Source organism: Centroberyx affinis, unplaced genomic scaffold, assembly GCF_046629955.1.
Source record: "Centroberyx affinis isolate AG114_WGS23_722 - 3 ecotype Tasmania unplaced genomic scaffold, CSIRO-AGI_Caff_v1 ptg001139l_1, whole genome shotgun sequence".
NCBI classification, from domain to species: Eukaryota; Metazoa; Chordata; class Actinopteri; order Beryciformes; family Berycidae; genus Centroberyx; species Centroberyx affinis.
The window spans coordinates 134,886-160,327 of NW_027279675.1; the positions used below are offsets into that span (position 1 = coordinate 134,886).

Genomic DNA, 25,442 nt, shown 5'->3' on the forward strand with positions numbered 1-25,442 from the left:
AGGCCAACATCAGAGCATGGAGAAGAGACAGATGTCTGGACATTTGCTGTCAAACTAAGTCAGACACTCTGCCAAAGGGACAGAAAAAATCCCAAACTTTCTTACCAACTCTCTGCCTACTTCAGAGCAGAATTACATGCAGCGCGGGGGAGTGATGGATGTCAGACAGTCAAACTTTCTTGTTATACAGATATAATTGATTATAACAGTGTTATTAAATATTAATAGTGCAATAATTATGAGAATTATGCAGAAACAACACATTTGCAGAAGTTGTCTCTACATAAGCCTCATAATTGTGACTGCAAATATTTAAAAAGAAATAGAATAAAAACATTTGTATATATAATTTAAATATAGGCGAAGATTGTATATTGCATGTTACTTAAACATCAAGAGCAAACAAATAGACTGCTACAACAACTAAAGGAGTGAATATTTATAAAGACGATGCCTAAACCTTGTGCAATGGCTTCACCCCCCTTCCGCTGAATAGCGGGGCAGCAGGAATGCCTCCATGGATTGCTCCAGCAGATAATGTCAATCACCTACTGTGTGGAGAACCCCTCCCCATTGTTTTCTTTTACCCCCCAACAGAAAACAAATGGGCCACACAGCGTGCTGTTTGGCTAAGGTGTTAATTACCCTCCCCTACCCATATGAACAGCAACTTCAGACAATAGCCCTGTCAAGCCCGACACAACAGTCCCTCCCTGGTTTGCTCTGCCGATATCACCTGCTCATGCCGGGCCATTGACACCTCAACCTGATCTATGCATGAAATACAATTAAGGCTTTCAGGGCAAAGACAATGTGATAAGTAGCCCCCGCCTTGTCTCAGGGTTTGCATTAAGACCCATTGTTTGCCAACATTAGAGGCAATTACATTGACAATTCTTAAGCAAACCTCGACAGTCATTGTGCTAATTAGTGTTTAATTGATGGGGAAACGACAAGCAGCTGAGCTGGTCAGACCTGCATTGCGCTCTTCTTTTGGGCCACTGCAACTTTCCCAAACGCAAGCAATGTCCCATTCTCCAGTCCACTATGAAGCGGATTACTGAGGGAGGAAGTTATTCATTAAAACAATCTTGTGCAGCTGAAGAAAGACACAGGGAGAGAAAGAAAATAACAATAGCAAAATATTTTGGTGACAACATAATTGGGGGAAAAATAAATTGATACCTTCCAAATAAAGACCCCCTGTATTTCTATCTGAGATATAAATCATAATAGACTATTTGAGCTTAGTGGGAATGTGCTTTGTCTACCTGTCTTGGACATGATATTAAAATCAATGATAGTAAGGTGAAATCATGAGGATTTTTTTTTTTTTTTAGAATAGATCCTGTTAAAAAGACACCGGCACTCGTAAAACCAGCAGAACTACTTTTGTCCTTTTGTCACTGATCACTCAAGTCATTTTTACTGTTGGAGAGAGAAATACTAACACAGAACACAGTCTCAGGTTTATATTAAATTAACCCTGAGAAGCCCGTGGTCCTGCAGTTGGGCTAGCACACTGCTAATGGCTACCACATTTGAAGTGTCCATTAGTCCATAGAGGAGTGAAGTTAAGTGACTATGACAGGGGCACTCCCTCAGTTCGCTGGGCCTCTATTGTGACCTGGTTGGTCGTCCTGCACTCTTATTCACAGCCAGTAAAAAACTGGGTCAAAGGTCAGACATCCAGAGTGCAGTGGTTTCTATGGTAACATGGCCTATTAAGGCCAGGCTCATTGGCCTCTTAACATGCTCTTGTACACAAAAGAACTATTAGTGCAAAGAGGGAGAGAGGAGAGTGAAGAGGGGAGGCAGCGTGAGGGAGGTCTGAAAAACACAGTGGCCAGGATTTTCCAAGACTCTCCACCAGTTACACAGAAAGCCTGTCAGTCCATCCAAATTCTGTATGTGACATCCACAAGTTTTCAACACACTGCTGATCTAACTAATGCTAAGCAACTCCAAAAAAAGTTTTAAAGAGATATTGTAGAAACTATGCGCATAATTTATTATTTCAAATAAAATGTAATTTGTGTTGCAGTAGTATGTACACACAAAACTTATTTATAGGCAAGCATTGTGTAAGAACTCCTTAATGTAACAACATTCCAAAGATTCAACTTCACTAAACTCAGTGAGCTTCAGTGTCATATGACTGCCTCATGCATATTCTGAACAATGCCAAACTGGCCAGCAACGAGTTTATTTGAAAAGTCTAGTGAGTGAATTTACTGCTGTTTCAGTAATAAAATCGCATTAACAGAATGCAAGGCCAAGATAAACCCTTCCTAAAAAGCTTCTTTAACAGTCTAACCCGAGCTGTGAGCTGCGACTTCAGCAGGAGTGTGCCTTTTTGCAGCTCAAGCAATTATTTGTTTCAGGGTTTATTTTTTTTCTCCTTTTGCTTGACATGATCCTGAGTTACTGCTTCCTGTATGCAGAGCTTTAGAGTGTTACAATCCAGCCAATATTATTTAAATGAAGCCGCCTATTGTTCCTATTCTCTCTTATTTACTTAAAGACAATTTTAATCCGATGTAGCTACAGAAGACAAGGGCTTCACTCTCACCGAGGTTAAAGTTAGGAATAAGTGAGTAATTGTATTACAGAACACAACAGCGGGTCAAATAAAACTCACTGTATAATTAGACGCACAAGAAAATAATTATGCATCTGGTAAGAGCAAGGCCATCTCATAAAGACAGAGAGGAGGCTGCGAAGCTATTCAAGTCAATTATGTGAAGTCAGTTATGTGGTTTCCCATACCTGGGAGATCTGCTTTCAATTGTTACACACTGCTCCCCCTGTAAGTCAATGTCACCGCGATCTAATGTCAAGACAGGCTACACCGCTAATGTCAGAGATGTCTGCCTTTTTCATTTCCTTTGGCATTGTTTGTCCAGTTGTACAGGAACACAACTTTTTATTGTTTGGGGAGTAGCCTAGTCTCATTGAAATTCACAGCCGTAAACCTCTGTATAATTAACTCCAGAGCATGTGGTGGTTAGCAGTGGTTGGCTGGATGTTTACAGTAAAGCTCAACATAGAAATCAAGTGTGTGTGTGTGTGTGTGTGTGTGTGTGTGTGTGTGTGTGTGTGTGTGTGTGTAGTGCAAGTCTACGCAAATGGCACACAAGTGAGACCTGCATTTTTCATTTATGACCAAACACAAATTGACTGGAGACAGCATGGGTTACCAATATAATGCAGAGTGTGCTGACTGCCAAGGCAGTTAGGAGGCAATAATAAGTCCGCCATGCAGCCTCGCTCTCAACAGGGCAAATACCACAGCACAGTAATCACTTCTAACCTCTAGGTAAAAACATAAAAATACTTTTTTTTCTCTTTTTCCAGAAAGTGCAGATAAATATTTACCGCCCCACCCCACCAAGAGTAAATTTGAGTATTTCTGCCAAAAGTGCTTTTTCTCCTGACAGGGCACAGCAGGAGTGATTCTATCTTTTTTGGGGGGGGAGGAGGAGGAGGAGGAGGGTGGGGGGCTTTTCTTGGGTCTTTTTTAAAACTTCCTAAGAGCAGCTGACAGAGGCAGGAGAGGCCACGAAGCATCTCGAAGGGAAAAAAGTCAGTACGAAACACTGGGGTGGGCACGGGTGGGTGTAGGGGAGAGGGAGAGAGAGAGAGAGAGAGAGAGAGAGAGAGAGAGAGAAAGGGCCTAAATTAAACACATTTGTTTCTGCTCTCACATACCACAAGTCTTATGAAAACAGAGGGCTGATTGTGTTCACTCTGCAAGTACCTCCCCTCTCGCCTCACCCTCCACCCCTCCTCCCTCCCCAACACCACCCAGCTCCACGCCCCCACCCCCCCCACCCCTTCCCCCCTGTCCTGAGCAGCAGCGGCGGCGGCCCCTCCCCCCCACACACAGCTGCCTGCAGATGCCTCCTGTGTTTGCTCTCTGAGAGCAGGCACAAATCTCCAGGCCAGCGGAGTCTGGGCCCTGCCTCATCTCACTTTTACGGCCTGACATCCCTATCACCCCACTGCTAACCCCGCTCACTCCACTCTCCACCCCCCCCCCACCCCCCCACCACCACCACCACCCCCCTCCCCCTGCCCTCAAGCTCTCTCACACTCAAATACACGGACACATTCACACGCCACAGGTACGCAAACACTCCTCGCCGCTCGTTCCTGTTGCTCCGCGTCCCCTAAATGCGTCTCGACTCGAAAGGCTGTTAGAAACGAAACACAGAGATTCAATGGGCCAAGTCGTTTTTTGAGTGCATTTACAGACGCTTAAGGAGAGCTGACAGAGAAATTGTAATCTGCGTCAAGTATATTTATAACAGAAGAAAAAAAAAAGTTGCTTTTTGGCTACAGAGAGGGGGAAGGCAGAGCTTGCTCAGTGTTGAAATCAGCTGAATTACAGGTGCTGGAAGTAATTTCATTCTCCCGCCGTCTGCCAATTCTCCAATTCTAGCAGACCCTTCCACACCCAATCAGACAAAAAAAAAGTATCACATTTTCAACGACTTTCAAGGTCTTGACTGGTCCAATTCAATGACATGACATCAAAATAAATCATTTGAGATAGGACACTCGCTTTACACAGGATCTTCTTGAAATGACGAATCCTTTTAAAAGTAGTTACAAACTGCTGCTGCAGTGTATAATACACAGGACAACTTGCCACCATGACATTCCCCAGGATTAGTTATGCGTATTGTCAGTGGAGTGGAGGGAGGTCTGGACGGGTGCCAAAGCATTTCTATACCTGAAACATTTGTAAAAGTCATTCCCTGCAATCTAGAGGCTTCAATTTCATCATGCTGTGCAATTGAGGTATTGAGTGCTAAATCATGATAAAGTGGCCTACGTTTGGCTAGAAATTCAATTCACATTCACATTCAAGGCCTTTCCTTCCATCTTCAAAAACTTTTAAAGGCTAAATTCACAAACTCACAATTTGCTAAAAAGATTTTCAGGTCCAAAACCGCCTTTAGAAGGGACACAAAGGAAGATGAGATTGGGTCACAAGGTCTCCTACCTCTTCAAGGTTCATCAGGTCCCTTGAAAACAAAACAATGGAGTAGAAATCGTATGCAAGGAACCTTCACCCTCCTGAGAACATATTTATTGAACAAAATTACTTGTCACAGTTTGTGGAGAAAGAGTGGAGGAGAGAATTTGTTCTAGTGTTTTCTGACTATTCACATCATTGATTCATATAAGATGTACCAGTTTTCAAAGTTAAAAAAGGCCAAAATGTCTTCATGGCATACAGCGCACCGTTGCGAAGTCAAGGCTCAACATGAAAACAATATATTCAGTTGCTGCTATCTCTCAATTTCAATACAACCTAATGAGAATGGCAAGGTGATTATGATCAGGGGCTGCTGCAAATATCAGATTCCCAGCGACAGAGTTGAGGAGAGGCCCCTAACTATTACACAGTATTCAGGAATGCAGAGCATGAACCACAGTAACAGGGAGCTGAAGACAAATGTTCATGTCTATCCCATTTTGGACATTGAAGTGTGGCTCGCACTACATTACAGAAAAGGTTTTTACGAACAGCATAAAAATAGGAAAGTTTATCTTTCATGGAGAGCTGTCCCCGTGAAGCCAAATCTGCGCCACAACGCAACAAACCTCTATTCAATCCAAACTGCACACTTCTGCAAACAATTAGTGATGACCCAAGAACTGTAAGCTGTGTCAGAGAGAGGGAGGGAAGGAGAGAGTGAGAGAGAGAGAGAGAGAGAGAGAGAGAACGAAAGGGGGAGTGACTGGAGAAAGGGAGAGGGGAGCTTGTGCACAATTACAGCAGGGATTTATGGCCTGAGAAACAATTTATAAATCACAGCGCCTGAGCTAATGTGCTCCAGATTGTTCTCCATGCAGCTGCAATTTTGGTCTGCGTGAAACGGCATAATAAACCTGGCTGGAAGACATGTTTGGGTGGTGGTGGGGCAGAGAGAAGCTGAGACTGTGGGTGGGGGCTGAGGAGGGCGAGCGTGTGGGCCTGCAAACTTTCGGAGGTGTTTTGAACAAAGAGACTGAGAGCTTTTTACAGAATTATTAACCTCGATCGACAGAGAATTAAAATGTCTTTGCACAAACCTCCCAAATATGACTTCTCAAATAAATAATACCAATGAAAAGGAACTTTTGCAATGATGTGAGGTATTAGTGAGAGGCCAGCACCACAGCAAATGAACTTTTGCTGTTCAACGGAAAATGCAACTTTTCCAAAACAAAAACTGAACAATGATACAGTTTCCACTAAGACACTAAGCGCAGGATTTAAGCCGGTGTTACTGCCTCATTGTGAAACTATGAACTATGCCCTTATAATCACGTCACTGCCATAGCTGAAGTGAAAATGAATTTTAGATAGGCGATTATAATAAGAAAACACAAATGTTGCAAATTGATCCCTTTATTGTCACTGCAGGCTGGTGTGGAAGAAGGGATCGGATGTGCTGAGGGAAGCCTGGGCTTTTGTGGCCACTCAGCCAACCGGCCCTGAACCTTGACCTCTAACCCTTCACCCTGGGGGGCAAACAAAGCTCTGAGTGACATCTGAAACTAGACACTCTATGGGGAGAGAGTGTCTGGACGGGACTCAAATGACCCATTAACTCTGCAGAAAAGATTTATGGCTTTTTATTCTGCTCTGCAAATCTCTAACTGAAGAGTCACACAGATCTGTCAAAAATAATCAAGCTAACCAAACCAATGAGAGGTCTACACCAAATTTAATCTTGTTTACTTGCCAATATCTCCATCTTGCATGGGGATAAACAAAAATGTTCTATAATTAACAGCTTCACTGTGGTGGCTTCAAGTAGAGTTGCGATTACCAATGATACACACGTGTGCGCATGCAGTTACAGTGTGTACCAAAATAAATTCTGCTTAATACAAACAACATGAAGCTAATCTTCAGTCTGTTTTGAAAGACTTACTAATGCATATTCACCACCCTTTGAAGGATTCCATACAGTGGATTGCGTAAACAGGTCGGGCATTAGTATATTGTAAACAAAAACAGAGAAAAAAGTTGATGGTAAATGTGCTGTGGTGAATGCGAGCCTTCGTCGCCAGAATGCTGAAAGCCACTGTAGTATTTAAATCAGGCAAGGAGGGAGGAAGACTGGGCCAAGCATTCTGTAGCTCAGCTGTGAGGCTCTAAGCCGTTGCCCTAGGGTCTTTGTCCTGCCTTTCAGGGCAAGTCTGAGGTAGTCAAAGACCCTATTCATGACCGGCGCTCCCCCTGCCAACACACCCATACAGCCCCAGTCAAGTCAGCCGAGAGCTATAGAGCCTTCCCATTTCACACGAGAATCAGACCTGCCCCTAAAGCCTGCTTCAGGGATTTCCAATAGCCAGCCCCTCCAGCCCATGTACAAATCAAACAAAAGGGCTCCTTGGCCTACTCCATGTCATATAGGGCTGATTAGATCTTTTTTTTCTAATGTAGCTACTCTAAATTTGAAGCAAATAAGTCAGTCACATTTGTAGGGATTTGGTATCTAGCCATGTAAATGGATGAGGGATTATATCAGCGGAGGTGTGGAGCTGCCATCCAATGCTCCTGACGCTGATGCTGTTGCAATGAAGAATTGTTTGATATCATGTGACTAGTAAACATTATCATTCTGGTCGTTTTGGTGATGTCGAGGTCAGCTAACAATAGCAAAAAATTTCAAACTAAAACCAAAGAACTGGAAAACATCTGGCCGAACCAAATGAGCCAAAATAAAATCTCCAAACAAAAAACTTAATCAAACTGATCATCTGAGGCAGGCAAAAGGGGAATCCCACTATCACTTAGAGAGTCTCTGTCTAAGAAGCACCATGACAAGACCCATAACCACAACCATTACTCACAACTAATCAATAACATTAACTCCTAATTTTAAATTGGGCAAATGCGGTCAGGAAAGAGCGATCTTCGGTGGAGGCTGATGTAAAAATATCAACCCATCAGAAGTTTCTACTGTTTCTACTATTTCTTCTAACAGGAGCCACAAGTCTGGTTGGAGATAAGGAGGCTACACATTTTAGATGACTTGTGCCTTTGCTTGGCTTTAATCAAATTTGATGCTCTGCAGAACATTGTGACTCCTTAACAAGTACAATTGGTTTACAAGGGTAACTGGAGGAAGCAAAGGGCACCCGAAGGCTAAGTTATTATCAATGTTAGAAGAACAACCACACGGACAAGTGGAAGAATATCCGAGCTTGAGATGTATGTGTACTGGTTTGATTGGCATAAGCACAAGTGGGACTAACCACATACAAGCAGATATATCTCTTATGCATTGTACATGCACCATCCAAAGAACATTGTTTAAAAATTCATCCGTTGTTCTCCCCCAATGCCTCATCATTTCCCCCTGTGGTAGTTTTTAGCCAAACTTTATAAATGCAATCATATGGTAATACATGGCATGTTGCTATATTCATTAAAAAAAGAAAGTTCCCTATGGCTCCCTGTAGGACTTATTCTAGTCATATAGGTAATCATATAGGCAATATATAGGTTACTTCTGTTTTTAGACCCATGTCTAAGTTCAGATTACCGAGTGGCACATCAGCTTCAGCATAAGGCTGGGACTCTCTATCTATGTTTTCTTCATCAGTACTGATTCTTTTGTAAATGTCATGTTGTGGAAGATTGATCCACGCTCTGAGTGCTTGACTAAAGATGAGCTGCCTTGAATATAAAACATAATAGAGGGGAAGAGGTGCGGTGCTCTCTCAGTAACAAAATTATCATCTATCCATGAGTTAAAACTAGTAAAGACAACTAATCATAAAATAAAGTGGTTAGGGTATGATGTAGGTCGCGCGTGTTTGCAGGTGCAGTGTGTTGACTTGACAGGCGTCCGTCTGGGGACATGAGCCGCACCAGCAGTCCAAACTTACTGCTCCAGTGCAGGGAGACACTCAGTGGGAAGCAGCCAAACTGATTTATAACTTCAACAAGAAGAACAGCTGCTCTGCTCACTGTCAACTAACCTCATCCTGGACGGATAACCATCCACTTCTTTATTTAGTACGCCCACTGGAACCTTACTGACACTACACACATATGACATGGCCTTTAACCAACCGTGTGCACAGTTTGCCTCCTCTTCTTAAATGTTCCCCAGTAGGCTCAGAGGAAGCGTGTTCATGCCCTGTATGTGAACTTAAGTGAAGCCTGATAAAAACCTCAGTACTACTGATGCTACATGTGCATGATCTGATAGCCTCCTGCTGCTTGCTGATTGGGCCGTGAATGTGAGGGAATGGCAAAGCATTGCGGGCTATGGCGGAGGAGCGCTGCTCTGTGGGAGACAGAATCCCTCAGATAAGTAAGTGCCTCAAGGTCTGGAAGCTGGCCCACCTCAGGATAACAGGCAAAGGAATAGCGGGACCCATATCTGCCCCAGTTTATGCTCCCACCACCACATCTCATCAACAATCTCTCCTCTTCCCCGCTCTCTCCCTCTCCTGCTGCCTGCACTGCTTAAACTGAAAACAGCTGTTTGGAATACCAGACTGATGAAACCCTATTTAGAGTTGTTGTTTTTTTTCTTCCTGCCGTACAATCACGTTTTATTAACATGGAGTGAAGAGTTTAAGGTACAATTAGAGAGGGCAAACATTTCTTTATGTGAGCTAAACAGTAGTGGTTATGGCCATGCAGGGGCCACATATACACATAATACACGGGGCAGTCCAATAACCGAGACACCCTGCTCCCATCAGACAGCTCCAAGTCTGATCACCTGGGAGTGAGATGGATCACCCTGACCCGCTGATAAAACCAGACGCCCAACCTCGCTTCTGCACCGTGACTCCAGGTTAATACCACAGAACAGACATTACTAAGCTGGTATTCACATGATACATGATCTGTGCCTCCACCCCCGCCCATACTTCCACCTCCCATAACTTAAATTCATGGCAAACTTTTCTTTTACGTTTTTTGACAATTAGCAGCTGCGCGGCACTATATGGAGAGTCAGTGCTTTGGGTAAATTACAGGAGTGGTCATGGCTAAGCTGAGACACCGACACTGTTGAGTAGTTTCCATTGCAACAACCTCAACTCCTCTGACTCTGTGCTCCATAACAGCCCATCCCATGACAGAAAAAAAAACGAGCATCTGCTACACAAGGACAGTAGAAAGCAGACTTGCATCAGGAAATGCCTCAATACATAGCTAGTGATTTTTTTTATATCTATGAAACAGTTTTAATATGAATGAGCATCAGGTATACTAGAGAACACCAGTGTTTTTGGTGTTTGGATGTTGAGTTGAGCTGGTCTACAACACAACATATCTTCGTATTGTCAAACTGCTTCATAGCAATCACGTTTCTATTTAGGAAAGCAGAAAGTTAGAAACTAAGGTATGTTAGAAACGTGGTCACCCTTGGCCCAACGTCTCGCAACTTAGAACACAACAAGTATGACCACATTTTTCACGGGGAAAAGCAACGTACCAAACCACAAACTCCGCAGCAGCTCTGGCCAAACACAGCGAAAGAGAAAAACACATAAATTGATAAAAACACATTTGCACACATATTCATCTTGGCACATCAAAGGGATTCATTGATGTCACTGAACGTAGGGAGTCTGCGGCTGGAGAGGAGAGAGGGTGGTTATCCTTTCCTCAAAGGGTGCTGAGATGCTCCTGATGGGCCCTGCTCTTGAGAAGCCAGAGAGTGCTATAAACAGAATTTCTAATGTCAGGCGGGAGGGTGGGTGGGTAGGTAGTGAACTAGCAGGCTAGGGGTAGCGTGAGGAATTGACGCCAGCTCATGCTTTCCGCAGAGACCGAAGAGGGAGGGATACAGACCAGGACTGACACCATTTCACACAGTTCTACACAAGTGCCGTTAGGAAGCGAACATGAGCATCCCCCGGCCTGGAGATGAAATGCAAACGCCAACCCCGTGTTCCTGTGAAACCCAGGAGGAACGGCTGGATAGGAAGCTACTAGGAGTTCGGTTAGGTTCTACAGATTGTGAAAAAAGCACACATATTCCCTCCAGGTATGACACCTCCTGATATGCTGGGTGAATAGCGAGTGATTTATGCATCAAGCAGTGTAAAGCGTAACATTTGTAACTGTAAGATATTCCTTTATATTTTATCATGGCACTATAATTAGCACTTAATTGCTTTGATTTATGTTGGAATAATTAGAACCTGGTGCTGACCTTAATTCCACCTTCATAATAAAATAGTAATTGTTCAGACATACAGTTGCGTAAATACATAACAATTATAGTGTAACATCAAGTAAAAATGATGTTACTGTAATAGAACATAAATAAAAGTGTGTCCCAGCATCTCCCCCTCTTTCTAAAACTAAATCATGATTGATTAGATATTTCAAAACAAACTTTTGCAGAATTTAATTTAATTTCCTCAAGTCTAACAATAAGTCCACTATCAAAATGTATCACTCCAGGCAAGGCCTTAGCCAGCCATGGCATTTCTGAGGCTGCAGGCGAGCTTTTTATAATTGAATAGTGCCACTAAATTGATGTAGATTTGTTTGCCTTTGAAGAAAAAATCTTTTCAAAACTATAAACCTAGTCAAAAATGTTAGCTCTGTTGACACAGTCCTTGGTTAAAAAAATATTTGCAAGCTAACATTCAGATTACTTTCAGCAGTGGCATACAACACTGAGGGTTGTCAGAATGTGAGCCGGCACACTGTTCCCTCTGTTGCAAAGTATCCACAGACCCTCACCTGAAACCCACCACCCCCCCCCCCCCCTCACAGACTTACTCACACACACACACAACGTACAGCACGCATGGATGCACATGCGGACATACACACGCACACACACACACCAAGGTGAGTGGAAAAGCCAAGTGAGCAACCTGATGAAAAGATACCTCCACACAAACACCGTTTGCTTATGCAAGGAGAGGCCCTTTTATTCAACAGGACAATGTGTATGTTGACTTTTCTTTGTCTGCACATTTTTAAGCACCAAAAGCACCAGAAAGAATGGAAAAAGAAGTCAGGGAGGCATGCAATTGTAGCTACTAACATGTTCTGACTCATACAAGCTCTCCATTCACGGCTCAATCTCAAACAATTTTCTATTCAACAATCATGCTCGGGAGTTTGAGTGTCCCACTGGGTATTTGATGAAGATATATTTGAGCGACTCACCTCCCTCTCGCTTACTCGCCACCTCTCACACACAAGAGGCATTTCTCTCTTTAGTGATGATGGTGATGATGTACTAGCAGAGTTATCTAAACTGCTGATGAGGCTGATAGCGGTGGCGTCGAGCAGGCCGTGTTCACCAATTAAATCTCGCACCAGCCCGTCACTATAGGTACAAAGCAGCGAAATTGTAGCGACGAATCGACCCCTCAAAACAATAAGTGGGATTTGTCAGTGTAACCCCGGAGGAAAAACCCTGTTGGCCCTCCACCCCATACCAGGCAGAAGTCTGGTGGAACATCTTTCCAAACATAAAACCTCCTCCTCAACTCTCTGTGGATTACAGCGGAATGTCAGAGCAGAGCAGGCTTTAAATCAGTTATGCTCGGCCCTCGGGGGAACTTTGTGCTGATCCCATGTAGGCCTGTCTCTCATTGCTCATGATAGGGTTGCCACATCCACATTTAAAAGTTGGGCCTCAAATCATTCAACATGTAGCACATCACGTAGTGAAGTCACCGCACTTAGGCAGAAAAGACGGTTGAGCACAACATCTACCTGTTACTCAACACTGCGCTCGTTATATTTTATGAGTGCTGTCAAGTAAGGAATATTAATGTGTTAGTGCAGTATACTGTATAGTATACTGTTTCAAATAATTTGAAAAGTACATTTATTTATTGGGATGTCGGACCAGAGGGGGGAGTTGTAAATAGATTCAAGGGGGACAATGTAAAATTTTAATCTCCCTCTGTCTCTCGCATACATGCACACACACAATACACACACTGTTGTTTCTACACTCAATTACAAAAATATTTACATTACACTCAAAGCTGAAACTGCAGTTCCCCCACCTGGGAATGAGAGCAGTGAATTCTGCTCCATGGGAGCCACCAGATCATCTGTTTGAGAGACATAACTTTTATGTTTCTCAATCAACAGCAAGACCACACACCACACATGTAAAGCAGATCTGCCAACCTCAACAGTGCTTTCCCAAACATATACTGTTCGTTAGGCTGGGGAACGTATGGATTTGAAGAGCAGGCAGGTAATGACACAACTGCATTCCTACAGTAACTATAGGCACCATCTATCTCACCAACCAATTAGGACATCCTGCAGATACACAGAGCAAGTGTGAGTAACTGTAGAGCTCATTAGTTAACCTACCTTGCTGGCCAAACGTTGGTGCAGGCTGCTGGTAAATATTCTCCACTTAATCTGACTATATCGAACTCCATCCACAAGTGTACACACACCAAACCCTGATTGCAAGCCTAAAAAGGCACTAAACTCAACATCTCATCAATCAAATTCAGCATTCACACTAAGCCATGAGCAGCGAGTACACTTGTGTGCAATATGGAAAACACACCGACAGCTTAAGACGACTGGCTTGGTATGTATCCTAAGTATGCCAGCCATTGTCTGCCTGCTTGTTTTCTACCATGAGGACATGCTGATTGACACAGTCAGCTCACTCTGTCCCATTGACCCCATTCTTTCCTCCCTCTATAATATGGAGGATTTAACCTCCAAATTTTCAAGCTTTAGCAATTATTTGTTCCTTTGCCTTGAGCGACGAGAACAGTCGTTTTTAATTTTCAAGTTTGTTTTCCTGGACTAAAACACAAGGAAGTGCGAGCCTTTTCTTCCAGGCAGCTCTATGAGAAACAAAGGCAAAACAAAGCGGAGACGAGATAATGGGTTACTAACATTTTCAGTCAATTACTTCAGTCTATTAAAGTGTGTTCCTTGAATAATATGAGAAACATCTGCCACAGTTTCAAGCTAAAATCCTTCAAGTAATCAATATTGAAGAAACAGAAAATGAGGTCATGCATCAATAAAAACGCATTTTCTGTTACAGCGCAAGAATCTCGCTCACATTTGTTATTCCTGCAAAACTCTGGTGGCCAGGAAAAAAAATGACATAGAGGATCTCCACAGTGGTATGTATCACCTAGTGTGAGGAGTAGCCATTTAGTTAATGAGCCCCGATGGAGACCTCCAATGAAGCCATCAAGACTGTTCAGAATAACAATGGTCAACTAACGCCTTTCTAATTGAATGGAAGGTACAGCGAGGCAGGGGGAGTGGGCCTGGAACAGTGAAAAGGAGACAGAAAAAAAGGGGAGGGAGGTCTTTTCAGTCAAATGCCTGCCAGGCCCTAACGAAAGTGCTTGTTTTTTTGGGGGGGATGTGACAGGGATTGGGGGATGGACAACATCACGCTGCAGCAGGGGTTATTTCAAGCAACTTTGCATAGACCCATTTTTCTTCAAAATGCGTTTTAGACCGTTCGCACCAACATTGTGCGTAACATCGCAAACTTAATGTCTTGCATGTTTCTTTGGAATTAATATTCCACATGACCATGTACAACCTGTTCTTTGACCTAAGTCACAAGGTTGTTGTTGGTTTTTTTTGTTCAAATGTTATTGCAGTGATCATGTCAGTGTCATTGTTAATTAGTGTGAAATGAGTGTCTGGTCTCAGTGCATAATTGATTTGTTGTTCAGGCACGTTTAAAAATGTGATGTTTACTGAAGTAAAAAATGAATAACATAATATCAATAGGCAAACCAATTCAACTATTGGCAACATTAATTGATCTTATTGATTAAAACAACTTCACTGCATTATGGAAAACCAATATGCAACAGATCCTGATGAGTAAATCAATTTAAAGCTCACCATCAACAGCTTTCACTCATGACTGACAACCATATCACTGAGATTTTATAAGACCAGTCTCTCAACTGCCAAAACTGCTGTCATGTACACTGCAGTGAAATGCCTCCCATGTGTGTCAAAGCTAGGTATTACATTGTTGTTACTGTAGGGTGTGACTGCATGAACAGCCTATTTTCAATTTTTGAGGAGCATATGAGTGCAATTAAAAACCTGTAGTGTCTCAAATGCACTTGGAGCGGATGGCCAAGTAGAATGCTATAGGATACTTTATGTCAACATTAGGTCTGTAAACTAAAGAGCTGCTTCCCTCATGAATAACCCAAATAGGAAAACAATCTAATTGGAACAGGCCCATATGAAAAAAGAACTCTTGTAATCCTATAGTACATTTTAGAATGATACTATAAACTGTAAAACTATAAGTCCCTATTGGAGTTTTACAGTGATACCATAGAAGATAGCATGAGTAAGAAAAGGTCACTATAAACTCACTATTATTAAGTAGCCTACTACACACAAACTATAAGTTCCTACAGGAATATTAGCCTATAATGTTTTTTCGATAAGGTGGCCATCATAAATTATCCCAAATAAAAAAAAATCAACGACTGACTTTGAGCCTAATGTGAAGCTGTCAAAAAAAAAAACAAGGCTTTTCAAGGGTGGGTGGCAGGGAGAAATTTATATCCCCAAAAGAACAAAGAAGTAGTTAGTACTCCTTGAGAGGCCACTCGGAGGGAATATGGCGGTCTGGCAGTGCACAGGCAACTTTTACGCACGGCCAAAGTTTTTCTGGAGAGTGCGCGAGTATTGTGGAAACACAGTGAACAAAACCATCAACAACAAAAAAACACACTCACCGTTCTTGCACTCGGAGACAGCGAGCCGTTGGACAGGTAGGGGTTGGTGAGGTCTGGGATCATGAGAAATGGGTAGCCAGGATAGTGGGGACTCTTGAAAAAGCCACCATCTTGATGCCTTCTCAGTGCTGCGGGGATATAAAAAATAAAATCAGAATTAAATATGCATAAAATCAATATTGCAGTGTAGCAACAGCTCATAGAGCACGAAGTCTTTTTTACCTTCACTGAAGTAATCTCTCGTTTTCTCATAACTTTCTGTGTCGGGTCTGGTTTGGGGGCGCCGCTCTGCTTGCTGACAAGGGGAGAATATACACATGGAGGGGGGAAACTAGTGAAACTTTCAACAGCAAGTTTATTAAATACATCCCTCTTAATGGTGAGCGGTCTGAGCAACAATTCGTGTGTGCAGTGCCCTTACCTCGGAGTCTGACGAGCTGCTGTTGTTTTCCGACTCGTTCACTAAGGAGGATTTCACATCATCCAAATCCCTTTCTGCTGATACATTTTCGGAGATCTTTTCCTCCTGCTCTCCTTCGTCTTTAAACGATATCATTTCATCGTTCGCCCCCAGATCATCTCCGCCTCCGCCGTTTAATTGTGGCATTTTTGCAAATAAAAAGCGGACAGTATTTAAAGGAGAAAAACAATAAGCACTCGCTAGAACAATTGACTTTTTATCAGATTAAAGTAGTCCAAACGAGCCACTCAAACCATATACTAAACTATCTGCAAGCAACGGTGCATTTTCAGAACTCCGTTTTCATTCTCTGAGCGTTTTCCCATTTCTCCATGACGAATCTTCCAATAATCCACCATAAAAGTTAAAACATGGGCATAAGCATGAAATATCTATTCGGTTTGGCGTCAGCGGCCGGATGCGCAGTAACTTGGCAAAGTTTTGTCTCCTTCGCAGTGGACAACTTGTGGCCCCTGTATGTCTCTCCTTGTGCTGCAGAGGAATGGGACTCTCTCCTCCTATAGACCCACGGGGAGCAAATAAACTACAGTCAAACCGACTGGTAGGTTACTCAAGAACAACAATGACGTCCAATTTCACCTCCTAATATCCATGTGTAAGAAAACAATGGCTCAGACAAAAAAAAAAAAGACGAGACGGTCAGGCTGCAGTTTTCTTCACTTCTGACTCGATTGTTTTTCCCCCAGAAGTTTAAGCCGACGCTTCGCTATTTTCCCTAAAGCTCAGAAACTGTCAAAGTGAGATTATAGCCGTTGCAAAAGAATTGAATTTTCAGCTGGACGAAGTCGCTCTTTCCCTCCACATTGCTGCCGGGGAATGCGCCCTGAAAACTACTTGGTTGTTCAAGTGGAAGAAAAGCGCAGCTCGTCCGTAGAGGAGGAGTTTGCGCTGAAAACCGACACTTCATTCACCACCATGTAGATCAGCTATTCTTAACCCTCAAGCCACCAACACGCAGCCAACATGCGACCAACACAACAATAAAATGATCGAGAAAATTGTAACAGAATCAACTGGTTAAACAGGTTTGTACGCAATCAAATGGAGGCTTTTGCACGTTACAGTGACAAAAAATACTCACAATAGATATTTAAGCATGAGACTATTTTTTTTTGCGTAGTTTAAGGTGAGCAAAGTGTACACGATTATTGATGATTATTATTATTATTATTATATATTATTATTATAACTTCCTACATGTAATTATACCAAAGTTGTATTATTATTATTATAATTATTATAATTATTATTATTATTATTACTACTTTATTACTACTACTACTACTATTATTATCATTATTATTAGGCTATAATAATAGTAATGATTATTGTTGTTGTTGTTGTTGTTGTTGATGTGGCATTAATTTGTACATATATCAACAACAGTCTATAAATCATGAAGTGAATTTTCTCCATATTAGTGTAAGAAACTTTTGGCTCTGCGGTCTATTAGTCATCTTAGCGCAGTGACGAATCCTGCAGGCAAACACAAGAAATGGAAAGGAAGTTCACTCTCTTTGCTAACTGTAACCCAAACTGGAGGGACATGGCACCGTCATGAAAGCAATCAATCTGGATATCTCTTAACCTGCAGGCCCATTGCAGTTAAAATATGAGAATAAGCACATACAATACAATACAATACATATATGTTGCTCTAATCATGCTGCATCAGAGTTTGAGTAAACCTGAACAGCAGTCTGCATTGTGTCCAGCACTGCAGTCATGGCCATGCAATATTTCATATCTAGAGTCAAGGCTATACCACCAGAACCCGTGTTGCCTACAGCCGTGTGATAATGACAGGCCAGGTTTAGTGAGAAAGTCATAATTACACAGTGCCATGTAAATTGTATGTCTGTGAGTCCTAAAACAATACAGTGGGAAAGGCAGAGCCCAGCAGCACCTGGGATAAGCACGGCCCATTATAGCACAGCTATAGGCTTGACACAGTGAGGCAAGCCTCATGCAGCAGGTTGAATCTCCAGCCTGGTTCATTACCTCTCTAGACTGAAATACATGGCTGCATTGTTGATTTGAGGAACAGGATTGGGGACCTGATTTGACAAACAAGAGAAGGTTGTGTGGCTTTGTTTTTGTTCCTATGGAGGAACCTGCACATAAAACTTCATCAATAGGCCTACTTGGAGGATGTGTTTCCACCTGCATGAGAGAGAAATGCAGCACTGAAATCAAAGTTGCAAAGTTTTCCTTCCAAGATGCAGGAAATTGTGCCCTATTATTCTGAGTCTGTCTCTTTTAAATGTTACCCCTCTTTTATAACCTCTCCCCACCCCACCTTCCTCACCTTTTTCAGTGAAAGTACTATGGACTTCCGATTTCTCTTTACTTCTGATGCAATTCGACAGGCTTCCCCTGTTTGAGAAAAAACTCATTGATGTTGTCGACTGCGTGTCAGCAAGCTGAGGGTTGATTGACAATTCAGCAGTGTCTCCACGGGCCTCATTAGATCCCCACTCCTCCTGGGTGTTTGTGTGTGTGTGTGTGCGTGTGAGTGTGTGTATTTGTATTCAGTTAAAAGCAATGTGGTTGCGTACTGCTTCGCTATAAATTGCATGCATGCTGGTTACGGACAGTGGGTTTCTTATACACACAAACATACGTGCTTGCGCTCGCCTGTACACACACAGGTGAATATTTGCCCTCAGGGCTACATATCATTGTTTTTCTGGGCTACAGTATGCAGAAAATGTAACAGAGTGCATTTTCCAAATGATGCTTAGGCAAGCTGTTCATTTTGTTCATCCAAATTTATGATGCAACCCTCTTATTTGCCACCAACAATGGAGTCTAAGCTATAGTTTTCTATATGCAAAGCAAATGTAATAGAGTACAAAATATAATTAAAAATATGTATCACGTCAGAAATGTAATGGACTGTGCATATCCCAGCAGGTTTAATTACGTTATATCCTGTGCTCATATACCATACCCTTATGAATGATTAATAAAAAATCAAATATTAAACCGAGTCAACAAAGAAGAATTATAATGACACACATTTGAGGTTGCGGGTGCATCTGCACAGGAATATCTCTCCAACACTGACACTTCTCACACATGCATAAGTTTCAGCAGTGTGCTATTAAGTACCATTGGCATGTAGTAAGCACACTGTTGTCCACAGTCACCTGTAACAGCACACTGAGATATAGCACTTCTGTGATAAATAAAAAATCCTCTCACACTGTATTTGAAATCTTTTATTCCAAAACGAGAGCCACCATTTGAAAAACAAAAAGACGTGTGTTGTTGCAAAATGATTTCTGGCATGAAAATAAGGCACATTATATGGGTTACTATAAAAAAATTATAAGTCATCCTAACAACTTTGCTTAAAAAACATTATGGTTTTGAGGACAGATCAGCTGATTTTGAAATACTAACCGATGAATTTCGGTCTATATGGAATTTAGTCTATATGGAAGTGTTGTGTTTTGGAATGAAACCCTTCATTCTCTCAATGATTTATTCATCGAACGAACTGTGCTGTAAATGAGCTGTGCCTTTTTTTTTTCTTGGAGATTATGATAAGCGAGTATTTGATGGAAATTGAGAGTTGCATTATTCCTTATACATGCTATAGAATTTTTCATCTCCTCTATATCTACCTACGTATCTCCCCCCCCCTCCTCCCTACCACTCCCTTGTTAGCGTGGGATTGGTTTTAACTGGGAGCTGATGAGGGGTCAGGAGAGATGCGAACAGCCACAATCTTAGCCCGGGGGCAGATCGACTGGTGGCCAGAAAATTTATTCAGAGGGTGCTGTCCCTGCATCTGCCTTACTTTGAAGTTGCTCTCTCAACTCTGGCTTGTCGTACGTGACTGTGTGTTCATTTTTTCCCCCCACTAAAGAGAGACTGAGTGTGAAAAAGACGGATGGTCTACTTGTGTGTGTGCGTGTGTGTGTGTGTGTGTGTGTGTGTGTGTGTGTGTATGTGTGTTCCGCTCACTTGTGTCTGCACTTCTGTATGTATGTGTGTAGTGTGTGGGTGTGCATGTGTGTGTTTGAGAGACATACAGTGTGGAGGAGAGAGAGAGGGAGAGAGAGAGAGAGAGAGAGAGAGAGAGGGAGAGAGAGATGCTGTGTGCCAATCCATACTTGCTTTGGAGAATTCAAGGTCATCCTTTCATGTTTTGCCAACCATCGGTCAATCAGTTTCCGATCAAAGTGGTGCTTAATTCAGCAGTAATTCCCATCTCCTCGTCACGTTTTTGCCTCACTGTTTCGGAGGTGCAGGAGAGTTCCTCTTGTCTCTCCTCTGATCTGCCGCAGGGTGTCGAACATATCTTGCCATGCCAAACCCACCTTGTCAAGCTCTCTAATAATACTAGTTAATGTGTGTGGAGGACATGTCAGATCACACATTGCACTGCTGCTGCCTCCATCTATCTCAGTGCAGGAGCTACAAGTCTCACTCTATATTGTGTTTGAAGCGTACCCGAGTTTGGATCTGTTATGTCCTTTCATCAGTCCAAGCAGCCCTTTAGAATGTCTCCATCATCTATTTTAATAGAACTTGGATCTTAATCTACTATTAATATCTACAACACTCAGCAACGATATGGCCTCATATCATTCAATTTGTGATGTTAAACAATTATCTGTATTTATGTCCTTTGTTGCTCTGTAAAGCACACTGTGACCAACCTGTTTTGTTTTATAAATAAAGTGCTTTATAAATAAATTTCAATTGACTTAACTTGAATTTGACTATAATGGATACAAATCACTTAATAGCTCTCACAGGTTGTGATTTATCCATGATATCTCTATTTCTATAAACCTGCCTGTAATGTGATATATAACCATGAAGTGTATACCAACTTTCTATCAGATATTACACAAGGATCTACAGATTAAAAGCAAAACATTCCTCTTTTAAGCTAAAGGACAGGCTCCATTTCAGCTGAACCTCCTAAACTCTCTGCATCACCACTGTGCCGTATTAGCTCAGTACTTTCTCCCCCACCTCCTGTGTATCACCTCCTCAGTCATCGCACTAACTCTGGATGGGAGTGCCTCATGCAATCATGGATCTCGCAAAAATAACCTCATATCCGTTTTACTCCACAGAAAGGTCCCCTTTTCAAGCTGGTATGGGCGTATATGGCATTTAAGACTGTGTGAGGACACGATTAGATGACAGTTTTTACTGCCCAGAGGGTGTAACTGAAACACTAAACTGAGCAGAGAAGGGTAAATAAAAGACTGTTTCAAAGTTTTATTCCAGCCTCTGTTTCTCTCTCTGGTGTTTTGTTGCACTTGTAGTATCTCTTTCCAAAAGGGTCCTGTTTTCAAGACAGTAAAATGTTTATGTGCATATAGAATCACGCTGGATCGGCGGTGGCGTCCTGCCTTAATACAGTGAACGCTGACTGTTTAATTCCATGTGATTCCAAGTAGAATGCTCACTATTTTTTAATTCTACTAGATCCTGACAGAGTGAACACCTTTCTGATACAATATTGTGTCTCCTTGCCTTACGGCCAATCCATGCTGGGATAGTATGACCCTGAACAGGGATAAGCCAGTAAAGACAACGAATGAATGAATAATACAATATCGCCTTAACAAAGGCTAATCAGTGCTGCTTGTGCACGGGTGTCACATTATAAGATGAAAAAGACATCAAACATGTATAAGTCCTCCAGTGTGGATTTACATGGTTGCTAAGAAGTGCTCACTCAGGCCTCTTGACTGAAATACCTGGTCGTGTTTTTCTGTATTGCAGAGGATGCTTTTAAGGAGCATTATTTCTGAGAACTTCAAAGCCTGCCAAAAGCACTCTCCTCTTAGAGTGTGCGGTCGCTTGAAAATGTACTTATATTTTCCAAATGGACAGGAAGAGGCCCTCACTGGTATTGAGGTGATGCTAATGCAGTGTGGCGCTTGTTTTCAGTGAAACTCTGTTTCCAGCAAGGAAGTATAGGCTGTACTCCTATTAATATCTTACAGGCGTATTCTACAGTAACTATAAATGAACCCAATGCAAATTACAAGGAAACATATTGTATACTGTATTTTGCTGTGTCTTTATGGTAATATATCATTATGCTTTATGGTTTTAAAGAATGAACACAGCCACCGAAATGCAAAAAATGCAAAGTACAATCCAGTGGATATTGGCACGAGTTCACCATTTCATTGTGAAGTTAGTAGGCTAAATGCACAGATGAGTCCTTAACTCTGTTATTTACTCAATACAACTCTATAAGTGACATAATTGCTGTCCACAATGCCTGAGTCAGACCCTCTCCAGATGCTGCGTCCAGGCATTTGGCTATCACTGGTTTTATTGATCCAGTTAACATTATCACTTACAAGGCCACAGTCTTCAACTGGCTGTGTTTTCTCAGCTGAGGATGCATTGCACTGCTCCTTGGAGGATTGGAGATTCTTTCCTGTGATGTAAACCCTGTGCAAGTGAGAGGCTGTTGACTTTATTTAATATGTCCGCCAGATTTTTATGAGCATTACGCAAATGAAATGGTTTGCATTATGCGTGAACCATACGTTCCGCAGAGGCATGCATGGCTGTAGACAGCTGGAAGTAACTTGAGCCCCTCAGTCACTTATCAGCACTGGCATCCCTGCCATTTCCCATAGCCATCTTCAAGCCAGAAGAATCCAGCCATTGTTTTCATCTCTGTGGCCCCTGTGTTAACCCAGCAATGCCGTGCTGATTGTTGCAGAGATATTAAAGAAAATGGTAGATTTGTCTTTGTCCATATAACCCTGTCTTGTGACATCCAAGCTTGGTGTGTGTGCGTGCGTGCATTTGTGTGTATGTGTGTGTGTGTGTAAGTGTGTTGAAGGGGGCTCCTACTTGCTGCAGTGGTAGAGAGCAGCTGCACCTGCCCTGTATGTCAACAACAGGGTCTGGAGCAGACACTCAAGAAGAGAGGTGGCTTTCACACCATTGGCCTCACTGAAGCCGCTTACTTTCCAAAGACAACAATGACAACGCTGCTCTGCTGGGGAGCGGCCAGCGCCATAGAGCTCCTCTATAGGCTCGGCGCCGGGTCTGTGTGGCCTCCAGATTATCTCTCGCCTGAGCCCTCTACATACAAGCTTATTGGACTTCCTCACGTCCCCTTGTTTTTTTGGCTCTAAAGTTTCCAGGATGCTTTTTGACTGTCTGTTTTACACATAGAGACAGGATCCCCTGTGGGGGTTGTTAGGAGGTTACAGGGGGGTAGTAAAGAGGTCAGGGAGAAACTGTCAGTCTATTTCCTTTCTCTGGCCTTGGGAAACTGCACCACAAGTCTTTTGCATATTTTTAGCGTCCTTGCTGGTTTTTGTCTCTGTATCCACAGGAGAAGATAAAGTTATTCCCAGTTCATACAGGGCTTTCATTTCTCACATGGATTACTTATTATTAGTCTTGTCTTTTTGTTCCCTTTTTTCCCCCTAGCTCTAGAAAGGACCATGTCCAGCACACAATCTGTCAGAATAATGCACTGGGTCTGGAAACCATCATCTTTATGTGTTGGTGTGTAAAACTCTCTTCCATAGAATTACAACACAACCTTCTGCTGGTAGTTGCTTCACTCTCGTAAGTACCAATTGTGTGTCTACAGCTGTGAGTTTGGGTGTGGGTGGGGGGGATGAATGCTGTGGAAAAATAAGTCCTAGTACTGTTATTTCTCAGTCTCTTTACCAGCCACTGGCAAGGCCATGCTATTGTCCAGAGGTGGAAAGCATTTCATTACACCTACTGTAATGGCTCTACTTGAGAAGATGTTTGAGTAACGCCACTCTTTTGAGTGCCTTCAAAACTCTACATGAACGTTTTGTTAAGCATTTACTCCTACTCTTACTTGATTAAGTTTGTAGACCTAAGAGTAATGAGTACAACGAGAACTGGCATCTCCAGTAAAACAAGTCATAATGGACTTGACTTTCCGTAACTGATACTACAGCTTTGTTGATATGTGTTAAAAGAGTGAGATAATTACCCATCAAATTATTTGGAAGGACTATGTTAATCTGAATAAAATATATCTAGATATATCTGTGACAGCATAAATTGTTTCTGTGGAAAGTACAGATCTTATTTTCTGGTAGATGTGGAATTATATTGAACACTGTCATTAAATGCAGAGGGTGAAATAGGCAATGTGTTTTTGTTGTTAGTACATTGATGTGCTGGCAGTATATTCCATGGGGGAACTGAGTCACGTTGATCAGAGGCATCAGGACTCTAAGAACTGAAAATTGACATGATGGTAGAGGACTCTTTGAGAAAAAAAACAAACAAACAGAATTGTAAGAGGAATGATATCAGATATGTCAGATTATTGAGTAAAGCTCAGCCTTCTCTCTTCTTTAACCAACTTGCTCCAAGGTCAGCCCAGGTATCGAGTGAGTGCATTCAGCAGAGAGTGAGCTCACACAAACCTGCTGGGCAGTCATGCTCATTTACATTCAGACAGCATTTACAAGTAAACCATCTGAATGGTGCCATAGACGATATTGCTCACAGACATGTCTTACCTGCTGCACCACATTTCTTCTTGTGTTGAGTTATCTGTCAGTGCATCTCATCTTACCACCTCTCTCCACCTCACTGCACCTCCAATCCTCTGTGTGTTGCACAGAATGACCAGCCGCCCCTGTGCTGGCAAGAGATAGCTGAATCTTTTTAAAGAAATATACAAAACTAAATTCCAGCCTGATGTTCTGTAAAGCTTACTTCAGCATTAAGCCATCTAGGCTATTATCATTTTTTATGTTCAGGCATCAGTCTTGTCACTGTTGTGTTTAACCACTACATCATCATGCAGTAGGCAGACTGCTAATATGTTCTCTGAAATAGACTGTGGTAAGTGTAGAGCTCTGTTGTTGAGAAAAAGAGCTACTGTAAAAAACATCCGAGTGAAGGAAACCACCTCGAATGCAATACATCTAGAAAGAAAGCATGTTTAACCACATTAACATGGTTTTTACCAGACTGTTGATCTTTTCTACTAATTCCACAACGCAATTATCACTCGGTGAATGGGAATGTATGTGCCAATAAAAATAAGTCATTTCTGTTTTGCTTTGGCCTACCTCTCTGTAATGCTCGACTCTGCAGCTGCACCGCGCTGTGGAAAACAAACAGTGCCGTGCAGCTGGGCTCCTCAAGACAGCGAAAGGGGAATTTTAATCCCATTTTTTTCTTTGGCACCAGTCAGATTTATTTGGTCATAAAGAAAGGAAAAGCA

At 42.2% G+C, this 25,442-nt stretch overlaps 1 protein-coding gene across 2 annotated transcripts in view; it reads right to left on the minus strand.

Annotated features, from left to right (window-relative positions):
* The window catches only part of tcf7l1b (transcription factor 7 like 1b), a 33,067-nt gene extending 16,064 nt beyond the window's left edge, over positions 1-17,003 (minus strand). For both annotated transcript variants that reach the window (XM_071524045.1, XM_071524044.1), the window contains exons 1-3: positions 16,148-17,003; positions 15,949-16,021; positions 15,727-15,854 (exon numbers count right to left, since the gene is read on the minus strand). In XM_071524045.1, the coding sequence (XP_071380146.1) occupies positions 15,727-15,854; positions 15,949-16,021; positions 16,148-16,333 (387 nt within the window). In that variant the 5' untranslated portion in view covers positions 16,334-17,003. The remainder of the gene's footprint in view (positions 1-15,726; positions 15,855-15,948; positions 16,022-16,147) is intronic.
* Positions 17,004-25,442: the final 8,439 nt, after the last annotated feature.